The sequence below is a fragment of the Zeus faber genome, assembly GCF_960531495.2.
Source record: "Zeus faber genome assembly, chromosome: 17".
NCBI classification, from domain to species: domain Eukaryota; kingdom Metazoa; phylum Chordata; class Actinopteri; order Zeiformes; family Zeidae; genus Zeus; species Zeus faber.
Genome location: NC_137204.1, coordinates 31,051,867 through 31,068,937, shown reverse-complemented (window position 1 = coordinate 31,068,937; position 17,071 = coordinate 31,051,867). Strand labels below are relative to the sequence as shown.

General features: G+C 44.3%; 2 protein-coding genes across 3 annotated transcripts in view; one reads left to right on the top strand and one right to left on the bottom strand.

Annotated features, from left to right (window-relative positions):
- Positions 1-279: 279 nt before the first annotated feature.
- cdc26 (cell division cycle 26 homolog) lies at positions 280-2,381 on the bottom strand. Of its 2 annotated transcripts, none has more exons than XM_080018214.1 (3): positions 2,317-2,381; positions 1,305-1,460; positions 280-562 (listed from the first exon to the last, which is right to left on the bottom strand). In XM_080018214.1, exons 2-3 carry the CDS (start codon positions 1,383-1,385, stop codon positions 368-370), a joined length of 276 nt encoding a protein of 91 aa, XP_079874340.1. In that variant the 5' UTR covers positions 1,386-1,460; positions 2,317-2,381; the 3' UTR covers positions 280-367. The 2 variants fall into 2 exon arrangements, with proteins under 2 accessions (XP_079874340.1, XP_079874341.1); XM_080018215.1 differs by having other exon boundaries at positions 1,305-1,456; positions 2,317-2,374.
- Positions 2,382-3,704: 1,323 nt separating this feature from the next.
- Positions 3,705-17,071, top strand: part of prpf4 (pre-mRNA splicing tri-snRNP complex factor PRPF4) — a 14,304-nt gene continuing 937 nt past the window's right edge. Inside the window, exons 1-14 of the mRNA XM_080017336.1 lie at positions 3,705-3,788; positions 6,893-7,084; positions 8,771-8,969; positions 9,205-9,289; positions 10,233-10,312; positions 10,615-10,708; positions 10,796-10,890; positions 11,137-11,195; positions 13,348-13,471; positions 13,912-14,001; positions 14,192-14,314; positions 15,203-15,310; positions 15,724-15,842; positions 16,822-16,928. Coding sequence (XP_079873462.1) covers positions 6,910-7,084; positions 8,771-8,969; positions 9,205-9,289; positions 10,233-10,312; positions 10,615-10,708; positions 10,796-10,890; positions 11,137-11,195; positions 13,348-13,471; positions 13,912-14,001; positions 14,192-14,314; positions 15,203-15,310; positions 15,724-15,842; positions 16,822-16,928 — 1,458 coding nt within the window. The 5' untranslated portion in view covers positions 3,705-3,788; positions 6,893-6,909. The remainder of the gene's footprint in view (positions 3,789-6,892; positions 7,085-8,770; positions 8,970-9,204; positions 9,290-10,232; positions 10,313-10,614; positions 10,709-10,795; positions 10,891-11,136; positions 11,196-13,347; positions 13,472-13,911; positions 14,002-14,191; positions 14,315-15,202; positions 15,311-15,723; positions 15,843-16,821; positions 16,929-17,071) is intronic.

Sequence of the window (17,071 nt, the reverse complement as noted above, 5' to 3'; positions counted from 1 at the left end):
AATATCAACATATCAACTATTATCTAGTCATTTCTTTAAATTTTGATTTCTATTTATTTCTACTATATTCACACAGTTGTTTGTAAATGAAATAAACAATGATTTCAATCTTGTCCTTTCAATTATTTTCTGAGAATTTGAACGAATCTCAGATTTCAATGACTTTTTACTGAAGATAATGATTCTCATCTCAGCTCAAAACTTTTATTCTTCGAGCTTCAGCTTCATTTTCCTCTTCTCGTTTTTCTTGTGAAAACCCAAAAGCAAAGGAAGAAAAGCTTGTAGCAAAAATAGAACATTTATTCAACTTTTCATAACCAGTGACCAGGAGAAACAGGAAGTAGAATGTAGAAACAGGAAGTAGAACCTAGAACTGCAGGTTTCCGAACATGGCTGGCAGCGTCGTGGGTTTCGGGTTCGGTTTGTATCCGATTCGTTCGTGTGCCAACTCTGTGCGTGAGGGGCGGGGCCCATCATCCGAGGCCCCACCCCCTTCCCCGCCTACGGCCGCAGGGCCCGCCCCCGACGCCACGCTCACCTCATCACGTTGCCGCTTCCTGCTCTGTGGGAAAAGATCATTCAGAATTAAAGGTATTTAGGTTATCAACATCATGTAATTAATTATGAATATCAATTATTTCTCAATTTTCACAAGTGACTTTTTCAGGAAATTGTCAAATAATTAATTGCATTGATTTCAAAGATATTTTTAGTATTTTTTAGGTACAACAGCACCGCGCTATATAATCCTATAAAATATTATATTATACATAATCCACTACACATCGTATAATATGATGTTATACTACATATAGATAATTTTTCTTTAAAGTTTAAAGTTAAAGTTTCTAATAAAAAAGTTATAAAGTTTCTTTCTTTCTTGTTTCTAATTTATACATTGTATATTATACATAGTTCATTACATATTGTATATAAAATATATATTATACATAGTTTGTTACACATTAAAATAAAATATATATTATATATAGTTCATGACAGATCGCATAATAAAATATATGATTATACATAGTTCATTTATACATGTATAATAAAATATATATAGGTCATTATACATCGTATAATAAAATATATTATACATAGTTCATTACACATTGTATATTAAAATATATGATATTATACATTGTTTATTATACATCATATGATAAAATATATTAAATATGGTTTACGCATCATCCTATTTGTAGCTAGACTCCAGCTAGCTGAGCTAGCTTGCAGAGTTAGCTAGCTAGCTGTAGTTGCACATAGTGACCTGTGGGGGGCGCAAGGTAACTGCTACGCACCTCCAGCTCCTTCTTGATGCTCTCAAACTCCTCTGTGTCGTCCATCTTGAGTTCCAGGCGCGTTGGTTTCCGACGCAACATGACCACCTTCTTTCACTTCCGCTTCCTGTCTTTCCCTTTCCAACTTCTTAGTCGGACTTTTCCAGTGTAGGCTAGCTTAAAATAAAAACAGTAACAAGTGAATATGACCGCTAGCTTTATTGATCATCATGAACGGTATGGCTCTGAGGAACACAGGACGCACAGGGCTTCTTTGTTGGTTCAATTAGGAAACAAAGGAAAATACATTGAAAATTAAAACACTGTTTTTATTTGTTTTTGTTGTTTTGGTGAAACGGGGACACGCAGCAGAGATGGCTCCCTCTCCATTACATATTCAGACCTATAGTTTTACAAATGATCAGTCTTTAACACACTTTATATGTTAAATAATTGTCGGACCAAAGTGTTGAATGAAAATGTAAAAATTGGAAGGAAATCCTTGAGGGGTTGGAGCACCGTGGCCACGCCCAGCCAGCAAAGGATCATGGGAGTTAAGTTGAAAACATATACTTTTACCTTCCATCTGCTGCATGAAAAGATCCGAAATGAACAGTCAGCATCTGTGCAACTACTCAGTGCAACTACTCAGTGCAACTACTCAGTGCAACTACTCACTGCATTATCGTTACTTTATTTTTTTTCCAATGTTTTATGTGAGCGGTTGCTGACACTTATTTCCCTCAAGGATGAATAAAGTATCTATAATGACATGTTTCACACACACACACATATATATATATATATATATATATATATATATATATATATATATATATATATATATATATATATAGATGATCATATAGTCCACACAGCTAGCATGCTAACATGCTAAGCTCGTGGGAACGTTGGAGGAATGTTGAATACGTGTAAATACAGTTGTTTTTCAAGCTGCTACGCTGATAATCGTGAACACGTCCCGTCAACACAAAAACTCTTTTATTTCAGTGTTTTACATTTGTAAACTTACTTTGTTTTCTTCAGTGGTTTACGGAGAAGCTGCAGCTGCACTTCCGGGTTATTTTTACACCAAGGCATTCTGGGAAACGTTTAATACAATTGTTGGGTTTTATTAATTTCACTATGATTTAAGAAAGTATCCTCTTGCTTAATTGAATGAATTATTTTACTTTTTATAAAGTACCGTTATGATTACAGCTACATTTTTTATATTCTTTATATTTGATGTCATCGTTTGATGAACCAGAAAATGACACCTTTCGGTTGTGTTTCCGGGCGATTGGATTCCTTTCAAAGACACGAACCTTTTGATTAATTTGACTAAAAGGATTCGTTCACTGACTGACTCACGTTGGCGAACGAATCATTCTTGCAGTGGTTTCGATCAGTGAGTCTTCCAGCCCAAGTCCGTGCAGGAAGACTGCTTGTGTAAAACGATGTTAAAACAAGTTTGTATAATTAGAATATTATTATTATTATTATTATTATTATTATTATTATTATTATTATTAATATTAATAATAATAATAATAAATGCTTTATTACGTAACGTATTATTATAATAATAATAATATAATAAAGCATTTAAATCTAAACGGTATAAAATAAAAATATCAAACAGACATATCTGAATGAGCAGTTTCCGTTGAAACACATGTGACTTTGACTTCCATTTCCTCTGGGATCCAAGATTTCAAGATTTCAAGATTTATTTATCTTATTATTTTTTTTTTATTTATTTGTCACATACATATACATACTTTCATACATATATGCAGTGAAATGTAATGCATCCCATTCTCTCCTATTTGACTCTTCTTTCCAGCTGTCCTCCCGGCTGTCCCATATATTTAACCTTTCTATAAAAATAAAATCAAAGGTTGCCACGGCCTCGACCATCTCCGCCCATTTACAAATTACATCCGACCGGAACGTCCCCGTTCCCCCGTTTCTCCAATATAAAAACAATAAGAACAGAGTGTTTTTATTCTGTGTGAATTTATTGTCATTGAATTTAACCAAAGAAAACACAGTGCGTAACCGTGAGCAACGAGCGACAGGTTGTCAGCCACCGACTGTTGCGTGGGACGCAACATGTCCTTTATTTTCAAACCTCAGGTTGAGGAATGAGGATGATGCACTTTAAAATAACAGCATCCTGACCAAACAAGTCACGAGGAACCTGTGAACCAACGGAAGGAAGTAAAACAACTGTTTCTGAACACTTCTCAACTGTTCCCCTCCGTCCTTTAGGTTCCTTCACCGATTCGTTCCAACCGCCCCTTGCAAGAGCGCCCGGGCGGAAGGCGGAGACTCAAACGAACGAATCGTTTTGGCAGCGGATTCGGTTTATTTCGTTCACGTCAAAGTTTCGGTCAAAAAGAACCAATCGTTCGCGAACGACCGAGCGCTAGTTTCCGTTTCCGGTTCAATCCCCGCGAAAACGCCGCTGTTTCGTTTCTGACTCAAACACAAAGTTCAGTAAGTTTCACATTTTATTCTCTTGATAAAACATTAGAATGGAATGAAGTGTTTCAATACCAAGTGTTTCTTTCCCTAGTTTCGGAAGTTTATTATTCGCGTTTTACTTGTGCTTGTGGTGAAGCTACGTGAACATGCTAGAATGCTAAGCTAAAGTGAGCTGATTCAAGATTCAAGAGGTTTATTCGTCACATACATATATATACATTGACATACTATCGTACATATACATACTATCGTACATATACAAACTATCGTACATATACAAACTATCGTACATATACAAACTATCGTACATATACAAACTATCGTACATATACAAACTATCGTACATATACAAACCATCGTACATATACAAACCATCGTACATATACAAACCATCGTACATATACAAACCATCGTACATATATCTACTATCACACATATACATACCATCATTCATATACTATCATACATATACTATCATACATATACATGCTATCATACATACATATACATGCTATCATACATACATATACATGCTATCATACATACATATACATGCTATCATACATACATATACATGCTATCATACTTTAATACATATACATACTTTCATACATACACATACTTTCATACATATACATACACATACTTTCATACTTATACATACTTCCATACAAATACATACTTTTATACGTATATATATTTCCATACATATACATACTATCATACATACTATCATACATACTATCATACATATACATACTTTCATACATATACATACTTTCATACATATACATACTGTCGTACATATACATACTGTCGTACATAGACATACTGTCGTACATATATGCAGTGAAATGTCAATGCAATTCACCCGGTGATTACACGCAATATGTTCTAGACTGAACATAGTAGCTTCCTCATTTCTACTTAACTAACTGAAACGAACTGATTCCTAAAACATAATGCAGTAAGTAACTAGGATAATATAAAATAAAGTAACTCAAAAGTAATACAGAGTGGGGGTACAAAATAGAAATATAAGGAATAGACTTATGTATTTAATGAATAGGCTATTAGGTATACACAGATATGTGCATTAAAGTGGCATGTGAATAAGGTGAGGTAGTGTGTGCGTGGAGATATACAGTACAGTATACAACAGTACAACACAGCCAGACAGTAACACCAAACAGAACAGCAGTACAGTATGCAGTAACCCAGTACAGTGATACAGTATTCAGTACAGTATCCTTCATAAAGAACAGTAAGGCTACACGAACAAACGAGTACAGTAAGGCAGTGTGAGTGTCTCAGTACTTTTTGTTAGGACCCCTGGTGAGGTCAGCGTTGACAGTTCTTATGTCTTGATGTAGAAACTCCGTCTCAGTCTCTGTTCTCGCTGTGTGGCTGTGGAGGCTCTTGCTCCACCACAGCAGCTGAAACAGTCCGTTGTTGGGGTGATGAGGATCCTTCATGATGCTGCAGCTCTGCTACTACACCACCTGGTGTATAAGTCCTGCAGGGAGGGGAGGGTGGTTCCAGTGGTACGTTGGGCTGAAGGCACCACCCTCTGCAGGGCCCTCCTGTCCTAAGCAGTACAGTACAAAACAGGCAGTGATGTTGCCTGTCAGGATGCTCTCCTTGAGGATCCTCACCGAGACCCTGAGTTTCCTCAGCTGCCTGAGGTGGTAAAGACGCTGCCTCGCCCTCTCAGCAGAGTGTCTGTTTGTAAAGTCCATGTTAAGTCCTCTGTGATGTGGACTCCCAGGTACTTGAAGCTGCTCACCCTGTCAACAGAAATCCCATTACAACCAAGCGTGCGTCCTTGGTTGTAATCCTCGCCTAAAGTCCACAATCAGCTCCTTAGATGGAGCAACTGTACACAAGCGTCTTGTGTCCAGTTGCTCCATCTGTAGCTCCACTGTGTCCCTCTAGGTCTGGTTGGCGTCCTTCACCGCCCTCCGCATGTTGTACGACGCTGCTTTGTAATTGTCCGTTTCCTGATACCAGATTGTGGTCGTAAGCGGCCGTGCGAGCATTCAGAGCACCACGGATGGATTTATCCACCCACGGCTTCTGGTTCGGAAATATCCAAACTTTCTCCGTGGGAACGCTGCTGTTCGCTAACGTAGCTATGAAGCTCACAGCTACTTCTGTGAACTCGCTGACGTCACTGGAACTTGATTGGAACATGTCCCAGTCTACGTCAGTAAGAGCGTCCTGAAGCGCATCCTCTGATTGGTGCGACCACCGCTCTCGTCACCACCGGTTCACGCACTATGCACGGCTTGTAAACAGGAACCAGCGGAATCGTGGTGTGATCAGATTTCCTGAAAGCAGGGAGCGAGACGGTCTTGTATTGATGGTGAGCTTACAGACCACTCAGACAGGCTTCTTCCAGGTCCTTGAGGTGCTTGAATGAGTTGGATTTCCTTCTCATGTAAGTTCTGGAAGACCTTGAAAACAGCTCTTTTGGTACTGAAGTGCCTTGAAGTCCTTGTCAAAACCCGGTCATGGATGTGATATTCCCCTGGTTGCAGGGAAATGTTTGAAAATGCACTTATAATAGTAGATGAAAAGCAGATTAATTATACATTATATACTGATGTCAATAATAGGCAATGAGACCAAGGTTATATTTTAATTGATAAAGATTGAAATTGAAATTTGATTATATTTGTTTTGCAAATATAAGTCCTTGAAAATGAAAAAATAGTGCTTAAAAAGTACTTGAAATCCTTGAATTTCATCTTGTAATTGCAGAATGAAGCCTGGTTAAAGTAACGTAACAAACACGCTGACAACAGTAAATGGTGTAGATATTTATAATAATCTTGTTTTCAGTTGTCATTTCTGATGTTTTTTTTGAGCTGTGTTTGGGTTGTTATTGCTGAATATCAAGTGTTTGTGTGAGTCGCTGACATCCGCAGCGCTGCCCCAATATGTCGTCCTTGTGTTTGTCTCTGTCTGTATTTTCCCGGTGTTTTTCAGCGTGAGTGTGAAGTATACGTGCAGCCTCCCAGTCAGTGTCAAGTTGTTTGGCCCAGCCAACGCCCATGTTTTGAACTTTCTATCATACAACAAATAATGTATAAATATTATGCGGTGACCGGCAGGGGCGGAGCCAGCGGCCATGTCAGATGAGGAGGAGGCGGTCCCCGCCTTGAAGCGCACCCGCCTCTTCTATGGAAGCCTGGAGGTCAAGGAGCGCGAGCGGCTCAGCCGGGAGGCGGGGCCAGGGGGGGGCAGGTCCACCAGCGACGCCATCAAGGCCGCCATCAAGGCAGGAAACATCAACATCTCTTCAGGTGCGTGGCTGTCGTAGGGATGCCAACCACGCCTTCTGAGTCTTTGAACCTTTTTCAACCACTGGATTGAAAATAGTTTGACTACTTGAAGTACCTGCTGGTGCAGACACCTGCTGGTGGAGAAGGTGTAGCACAACTAACCTGACCACGACAGAGTTGATACCTGTATCAAGGCACTGTTGAATGCAGGTACAGTGTAGTTGCTAGGGCATCTGGGAATAGAATCATATTGTGATTCCTCTCGATCAGTAAAGGTCTTTATCTTGTGTATTATTCACTAAGTCGTGGAGGACGTGTCCCCGTGAACCAGGGTTTGGTTCATGAGGAGACGTAAAACCATTGGATTCAACACAAGCTTTTCCATTTGAAAATGTGGTTCAGTAAAATTGTGATCTCGGTTGAATTAGATTGATCGTTCAGACCGAGTAGCTCCTCCTACACATGACACCCTGGTTCGATTCCCTGTGTGCCAACCACTCATACCTGTTCCTTCCTTGACTTGTGTTTTTACATCCGTTTCAAACGTGATCATAAAATCTTGAGTGTGAGAGTGAATGTGTTTCGGCAGTAACTGCAGGTGGAAAAGGTTCAGGGGTGGAGCGGGTACTGGAGGTGCTGATGGACACACTGTCATTCAGGATGTTGTTAACTATCAAACCTGCCCGCGTTCAGATGCTGTCCAGGGAAACACAGCCAATACAACCTGTCGAGGGTTCACTGGGAGCGGAGCAGCTACAGCTCCAGACACCATCATGGTGTCTGGAGATGTAGCTGCTCCATCATTCAGGGATGTTTTCCATAACAAAACAAGCTCTGAAGCAGTAGTTCAACCTGAATGACTTGCAGAGTTGGATCCACTCATCTGTACTTTGGTGTTAGCTTAGCTGTTAGCATTCGCGTGCTGACTAAGCCTGTTGTTATAAAAACTATATTGACTTATGGTACAGTATATAGACATGACCTGGACCGTTTCCATAACAAGGCATCAACATCTCAGCATCACAGTCCCTGAGTCTTATTTTCAGTCCACGGTGACTCTGTTACTGCTACTACTGCTGCGTTCAAGTCACGTGGGAATTTAGCATCGACACCACCGCTGCTTCCTGCTGATGGTAACGTCAGTTTTTACAACCATAACTGCTCTACTTATATATGAACTTATGGAAAAATAGATTTGGAAATGGCTTTGAAGTCAAGTGGCAGCTATATGATGTCGTGGTGTGTCACAATTCACAAATATATATATAATGCAATAAATACAGATGGGGAAAAATATACAAAAAAACTACAATTTACTAATGTGTATTAAGGTTTAAAGCAATCAGACATAAAGGTATTTCTAAATCCTTAAATAATGAATGAACAGATAAGACTGCTTCTGTCCTTGTGTGCTCTGTGGGCAGGACTCAGACACAGTGAACCAGGTGAAGGTTACCGGTTACCTGAGCCCCAGACTCCATGTTATTTATTGTTTTGGTTCTGTGGTTTTATTTTATTTGTTTTATTCATTTAGGATATTTTTAAAGTTAATTACTATTTGAAAGGGTGTATTTGGATTATAATGCTTTTATAATATCATTATATCAGTGGCAAAAAATGACAATCAAACAATCTTTCTTTCATCGCAGTTATTTCTCGGACGATATGGTCCAACCAAGTAGTGCTGACCCCAACCCCCTTCCCCAGGTGAGTGCCTGGAGCTGGAGGATCACAGCGCAGCGCCCGGGAGCGAGCGACAGGCTGACGCGCTCGCTGCGTTCGAGCTCCGACGCCGCGCACGCAGCATCGCTGTTTCCACGGACGATGGCGAGGTGAAGGCGGGGCTTCGGGCACTGGGAGAGCCAATCACAGTGTTCGGAGAAGGGCCGGCTGACCGCCGTGAGAGGTACTGCTAACGGTTCTGCTAATTTAAGGTTAGCATTAGCAGTGATGCTAACGGTTCTGCTAATTTTAGGTTAGCATTAGCAGTGATGCTAACAGTTCTGCTAATTTAAAGGTTAGCATTAGCAGTGATGCTAACGGTTCTGCTAATTTACCGATAGCATTAGCAGTGATGCTAACGGTTCTGCTAATTTAGCGTTAGCATTAGCAGTAATGCTAACGAGTCCTCTCTCTCTCAGGTTGAGGAGTATTCTCTCCATCCTCGGTCCCGATGCTCTGAAGAAATCCAAGAAAGAGGACGATCGCTCCAGGGTGCAGGACGAGGTACGAGTACTATAGTATGACATCACTTCCGTGTAGCTTAGCTTAGCGTCGTGCTGCGGTGTGGTCATGGAACCACGTCATGTCTGATGAAGGCTCCTCTGGCAGAGTGGGCCCCTGTTGGCACTGATTGCAGGGCCCTCCAGCTGGGTTGCTGATGGAGGTTTACTCCTACAGCATTCAGGGTGGTTCAACCCTCCTTCAGGGTGGTGCAACCCTCCTTCAGCACCTGTGATGTCGTCCCCTCAATCAACTGTTGGAGGACATGGGAAAACCTTGGAGGACGGGGAGGACGTCCCAGTTTGATCCCTCCAGGACACCTCCAGGACTCCTCCAGGACTCCTCCAGGACACCTCCAGGACACCTCCACAAGCGAAGGATGCGGTGGGAGGGAGGAGGGGAGGACTGTCAGCTAAGATGTGGATCAAGCAGATTCCCATCCTGGTGAGGGAGAGAGAGCTCAAAGGAGGAGGGGTGGAGGAAGGTAGGAGTGGTGGAAGAAGGGAGGAGGAGGAGGAGGAGGAGAAGGGGTGGTAGGAGGAGGAGTGGTGGAGGAAGGTAGGAGGAGGAGTGGTGGAGGAAGGTAGGAGGAGGAGTGGTGGAAGAAGCTAGGAGGAAGAGGAGGGGTGGAGGAAGGTTGGAAATGAAAGTTTCTCTGGTTAGATGTTGCATTCTCCCAGGAGGAGGTCCGAGGCAGGGTATGCTGCTCCTATCCACGCCTCTACCAGGACCAGGGGGTGGAGGCAGGGTATGCTATTCTCATCCAGGCCTCCATCAGGACCAGGGGGTGGAGGTATAGTTGGTCTCTGAGTCCTCCGGCAGCAGTGGGGTTGGGGCTGCTGGAGAGAGCTGGGTACATCAGGTTCCAAGGTTCCTGAACACCTGCTTTCCACTTCTTGTTTTCCCCCTTGCACTTCACTTCCTGTTTAACCCTTCCTCTCTCCAGTGCCAGCAGACATGGTACCATGAGGGCCCCGCCTCCCTGAAGGAAGCCCGGCTGTGGTTGGCCAAATACTCTCTGCCCAGGTGAGTGTGGCCAAGCCCACTCCTGTTAGCTTAACGTAGAATACCGTGCTAGTATCTGCGAGACTTGATATTGTAGCATAGCATGGTATAGCACGTTGAAGCTAATAAGGCTAAAATCCAATGTGTCGGACCATAGCCTGCTAGCTAGCTTAGCATGTAGCGCAGTAAAGCTAATATGCATTTGAATATTGCAGCTGAGTGCAAGTTGAGCTAAAAACCCTTTTATAGCACTACAGCATGCCCTGCCAGTGTTAGCAAGCTAGCGTTAGCAAGCTAGCATTAGCGCTGTGTTTCCGCTACAGGGCGACGAGGCGCCTGCAGGATGCTCGGGCGGAGCAGGAAGTGCCTGAGTCAACGCGCACCGTGCGGCAGCAGGAGCAGCACAAGGCGCTGAGGGTCAGAGCATGAACACCAGCAACCAGAGCGCTGACTCCGCCCCCCACTTGGTCTGCCCCCACTGACCCCGCCCCCTTCTCTTTGCAGAGGGTGAACAACCTTTCATCGCAGATCGGAGACGACCGTCCCATCTCCTTCTGCCACTTCAGCCCCGACTCCAAGATGCTGGCCACCGCCTCCTGGTGAGAGAGAGAGAGAGAGAGAGAGAGAGAGAGAGAGAGAGAGAGAGAGAGAGAGAGAGAGAGAGAGAGAGAGAGAGAGAGAGAGAGAGAGAGAGAGAGAGAGAGAGAGAGAGAGAGAGAGAGAGAGAGAGAGAGAGAGAGAGAGAGAGAGAGAGAGAGACCTGTAAATATATACCATATCATTGTTTATATAAATATTTAAATGTATATAATGAAGTTAATATTTGTTTTTGTTATTGTTTTTAGGAGTGGATTGTGTAAGATCTGGTCCGTACCAGATTCCAACCTGATCCGAACGCTGAGAGGTGAAGCCATCGCTATAACTCCGTCACTATCACTATATTACTCCATCACTAGATCACTATATTACTCCATCACTTCATCACTAGATCACTAACCCCATCCCTCTATCACTATCACTTCATTACTATCGCTCCTTCATTCTGTCACTTCATCATTGTATTGCCCTCTCGCTCCCAGTATAACGTGGTGTCTCTCGCCCCTCTCTCTCTCTCTCTCTCGCTCCAGTATAACGTGGTGTCTCTCGCCCCTCTCTCTCTCTCTCTCTCGCTCCAGTATAACGTGGTGTCTCTCGCCCCTCTCTCTCTCTCTCTCTCGCTCCAGTATAACGTGGTGTCTCTCGCCCCTCTCTCTCTCTCTCTCTCGCTCCAGTATAACGTGGTGTCTCTCGCCCCTCTCTCTCTCTCTCTCGCTCCAGTATAACGTGGTGTCTCTCGCCCCTCTCTCTCTCTCTCTCGCTCCAGTATAACGTGGTGTCTCTCGCCCCTCTCTCTCTCTCTCGCTCCAGTATAACGTGGTGTCTCTCGCCCCTCCCTCTCTCTCTCGCTCCAGTATAACGTGGTGTCTCTCGCCCCTCTCTCTCTCTCTCTCGCTCCGGTATAACGTGGTGTCTCTCGCCCCCTCTCTCTCTCTCTCTCGCTCCGGTATAACGTGGTGTCTCTCGCCCCTCTCTCTCTCTCTCTCGCTCCAGTATAACGTGGTGTCTCTCGCCCCTCTCTCTCTCTCGCTCCAGTATAACGTGGTGTCTCTCGCCCCTCCCCCTCTCTCTCTCTCCAGTATAATGTGGTGTCTCTCGCCCCTCTCTCTCTCTCTCTCGCTCCAGTATAACGTGGTGTCTCTCGCCCCTCTCTCTCTCTCTCTCGCTCCAGTATAACGTGGTGTCTCTCGCCCCTCTCTCTCTCTCGCTCCAGTATAACGTGGTGTCTCTCGCCCCTCTCTCTCTCTCTCTCTCGCTCCAGTATAACGTGGTGTCTCTCGCCCCTCTCTCTCTCTCTCTCGCTCCAGTATAACGTGGTGTCTCTCGCCCCTCTCTCTCTCTCTCTCGCTCCAGTATAACGTGGTGTCTCTCGCCCCTCTCTCTCTCTCTCTCGCTCCAGTATAACGTGGTGTCTCTTGCCCCTCTCTCTCTCTCTCTCGCTCCAGTATAACGTGGTGTCTCTCGCCCCTCCCCCTCTCTCTCTCTCCAGTATAATGTGGTGTCTCTCGCCCCTCTCTCTCTCTCTCTCGCTCCAGTATAACGTGGTGTCTCTCGCCCCTCTCTCTCTCTCTCTCGCTCCAGTATAACGTGGTGTCTCTCGCCCCTCTCTCTCTCTCGCTCCAGTATAACGTGGTGTCTCTCGCCCCTCTCTCTCTCTCTCTCTCCAGTATAACGTGGTGTCTCTCGCCCCTCTCTCTCTCTCTCTCGCTCCAGTATAACGTGGTGTCTCTCGCCCCTCTCTCTCTCTCTCTCGCTCCAGTAAAACGTGGTGTCTCTCGCCCCTCTCTCTCTCTCTCTCTCGCTCCAGTATAACGTGGTGTCTCTCGCCCCTCTCTCTCTCTCTCGCTCCAGTATAACGTGGTGTCTCTCGCCCCTCTCTCTCTCTCTCTCGCTCCAGTATAACGTGGTGTCTCTCGCCCCTCTCTCTCTCTCTCTCTCGCTCCAGTATAACGTGGTGTCTCTCGCCCCTCTCTCTCTCTCTCTCGCTCCAGTATAACGTGGTGTCTCTCGCCCCTCTCTCTCTCTCTCGCTCCAGTATAACGTGGTGTCTCTCGCCCCTCTCTCTCTCCAGTATAACGTGGTGTCTCTCGCCCCTCCCTCTCTCTCTCTCTCTCCAGTATAACTTGGTGTCTCTCGCCCCTCTCTCTCTCTCCAATATAACTTGGTGTCTCTCGTCCCTCTCTCTCTCTCTCTCTCTCTCCAATATAACTTGGTGTCTCTCGTCCCTCTCTCTCTCTCTCCAGTATAACGTGGTGTCTCTCGCCCCTCCCCCTCTCTCTCTCTCCAGTATAATGTGGTGTCTCTCGCCCCTCCCTCTCTCTCTCCAGTATAACTTGGTGTCTCTCGCCCCTCCCTCTCTCTCTCTCTCCAGTATAATGTGGTGTCTCTCGCCCCTCCTTCTCTCCCTCCCTCTCTCTCCAGTATAACTTGGTGTCTCTCGCCCCCCTCTCTCTCTCAAGGCCACTGCACCAACGTGGGGTCGATCGAGTTCCGCCCAGGCTCCACCCTCTTTCTTGACCAATCAGACGTCAACCTGGCGTCGTGTGGAGCTGACGGCAGTGTCAAGCTGTGGAGCCTGGAGAGGTGGGGGAGGGTTTCCATAGTGACAGCATCACCTGCTAACAGTGTCCACATAGCGACAGTATTGTTTCCACTGTGTTTCCATGGCGATAGTATTGTTTATAGTGTTTCCATGGTGACAGAATTGTTTACAATGTGTTTCCATAGCGACGTTATTGTTTGCAGTGTGTTTCCATGACGATAGTATTGTTTACAGTGTGTTTCCATGGCGACAGTATTGTTTATAGTGTTTCCATGGTGACAGAAATGTTTACAATGTGTTTCCATAGCGACGCTATTGTTTACAGTGTGTTTCCATGACGACAGTATTGTTTATAGTGTTTCCATGGTGACAGAATTGTTTACGATGTGTTTCCATTATTGTTTACAGTGTGTTTCTATGGCGACAGTATTGTTTAGTGTGTTTCCATGGCGACAGTATTGTTTACAGTTTGTTTCCATAGCGACGAGCCGGTCGCTGACATCGAGGGTCATGATGTCCGTGTTTCGAGGGTCACGTGGCATCCGTCAGGAAGGTTCCTGGGAACCAGCTGGTCAGTTCCCTGTTTGACGCTTTCACAATAAAAGTTCACCGGAACAAAATATGCTACAACCCTTTAAAAAGCTCCTCACTTCAACAGTTAGTTATTCCTCCAAAATAAAAGTCCCCATTTTCCTTTAATGTTATGAATTCTACTCCACATTAAGTCTGCAGTATTAACTTTTCTACTTCCTGTTTGGAAGCTATGACAACTCGTGGCGTCTCTGGGACCTGGAAGCTCAGGAGGAAATCCTGCACCAGGAAGGACACAGCAAGGGGGTCCATGACCTGGGCTTTCACCCCGACGGCTCCCTGCTGCTAACCGGGTAAGCAAACACGCTAACTAGCTAGCTGGTCCCCACAGCAGAGAATCCATCAGGGAGCCAAATCACCAAAGTCTCATATCCTGCTATAGCTCATTTCATATCCTGATGTTCCTACGTCACCACATCACCACGTCACCACCTCACCACGGGACATGTGTTCATTTGACTCTTTCTATGACATGATCACATGTAAATGTCTTATGACATTTAATGCTCAATAATCACAAATAAAAGGTAAATATTTATTATTTTTCTCCTCATGTTGAGAACTTCCAGTGAAGAATGTAACTGAATATGAACTTATGACATTTAAAAAATATCATCATAAATGTAAACATTAAGGAATCATCTTCAATAGCAAGTCAATGCTGCTTCATCAAACATGTCAACACAGCAGTGCTGCGTCTGCTCCACCCTCTTTAATGAAGCCCGTGTCAACAACACTGTCCGGGTCATCTGCTCATCATACTTGTCATTTAAGTCGTTTACAATGCTGATGGTGCTGTTGGTGGGGTGGTGCTGGTGGCTGTCGTTACATCCACCAAGAGCCTCATGAGCTTTTCCTCGGCTACTCTCTTGATACAAATGTCGTGCGGCGTTTTGAGATGGACCGGAACCCTGTCACCTCCTTCCATCTTGGTGATGCTTTGCCTCTGGTGAGCTGCTTTGACTGGGTGGTGACGCGTGACGTGCTCCTCAAGTCCTGCTCAAAGACGTCGCCGGTGTTTGAGTCTGTTGCGGGGACCGCAACTCCTTTATGGACGCCGAGGCCATGAAAGGAGGCCGCCTCGCTTACTAGCTCCGCCCACCGCACCCGGTTAGTTCTGTGGTGAGGCTAGAAAGTAATACTTAAAGTACGCATCTTTAACTCCCTCATCCTGCCATCAGGGGTCTGGATGCGTTTGCTCGGGTCTGGGATCTCCGCACCGGCCGCTGCGTCATGTTCCTTGAAGGTCACCTCAAGGAGATCTACAGCGTGGACTTCTCCCCCAATGGGTATGTTAGCATAGCCAGCTAGCACACTAGTCACAGGCTAACTAATGAGCCTAACTATCCCATATGCTAACCAATTAGCCGATATGCTAACTAACTTGCTGACATGCTTACTAACCAGTTGACATGCAAACTCACTAACTGACATGCTAACTCTTTAGCAGACATGCTAACTCTTTAGCCGACATTCTAGCTAACTAGCTGACATGCTAACTCTTTAGCCGACATTCTAGCTAACCAGCTGACATGCTAACTGGCCGTGTCAACCTCCTGTCGACGGGTGTCGCAGGACTCGCGACTCGGGCCTCGTCGGTCGTCTCGGCAGGAGGATTCGAATTCAAGATCCCCGCTTCGCAATTAAAGAAAAGAGTTTTAACTTTTCGTCGCCTCCTGGGTGGTGACCTCACTTCCTGTAGGTGGCACGCGGCAACAGGAAGCGGTGACAACACGTGCAGGGTGTGGGATCTGCGGCGCAGGAAGTGCATCTACACGATACCGGCGCATCAGAACCTGGTGGCGGCGGTCAAGTTCCAACGTGAGTACGACTGAAGTCTCACATTCAAATAGTAGGATTTATTCTGGTTCGTATTCAAACAGTACAATTTATTAGGGTTAGTATTCAAATAGTACGATTTATTATGTTTAGTATTCAAATTATATGATTTATTATGGTTAGTATTCAAACAGTACGATTTATTAGGGTTAGTATTCAAATTGTATGATTTATTAGGGTTAGTATTCAAATAGTACGATTTATTATGTTTAGTATTCAAATAGTACGATTTATTAGGATTAGTATTCAAATAGTACGATTTATTATGTTTAGTATTCAAATAGTACGATTTATTAGGGTTAGTATTCAAATTGTGTGATTTATTAGGGTTAGTATTCAAATAGTACGATTTATGTTTAGTATTCAAATTTGTATGCAATACATTTTAATATTCAAATTTGTATGCTATATATTTTAATATTCAAATATATTCAAATGTGTATGCTATATATTTATAATGTTCAAATGTAGTACTATGGGGTTAGGCAGCTCCGGTCAGCCATCTGTTGACTAAACGAGCAGTGTTTGTACCCCGCACTCGAGGACGTTCCAACTAGTAGTACTACTACAGCATTGACACTAGTAGTACTACTACAGCACTGACACTACAGCATTGACACTAGAAGTACTACTACAGCACTGACACTAGAAGTACTACGACAGCACTGACACTAGAAGTACTACGACAGCACTGACACTAGTAGTACTACGACAGCACTGACACGAGTAGTACTACAGCACTGACACGAGTAGTACTATGACAGTACTGACACTAGTAGTGCTGAAGTAGTACTACTTAATACTACACGGCTGTGGGAAATTAATAATATTAATAATATCGATTGTACTTTGTTGTATTTTTAGAATTTTTCTTTTTTTCCACATATTTTCAGCTCCTTGATTTTGTCAAGCTGCGGTCCACTTCCTGTTTCCTTCACTTCCTATTTCCTACTTCCTGTAGCGACGGACGGCCACTTCCTGTTGACGGCGGCGTACGACAACACAGCGAAGGCGTGGAGCCACCCGGGATGGACACCGCTGAGGACCCTGGCAGGACACGAAGGAAAGGTACCAAGAGAAGGAAGCTAGGGAACGCTCTGGGAGTCAGGCTACAAACATTATGATACTTACATGGCATACATTATTATACATATATGTGTATGTGTATATATGTATGTATGTGTGTGTATATATATATATGTGTGTGTGTG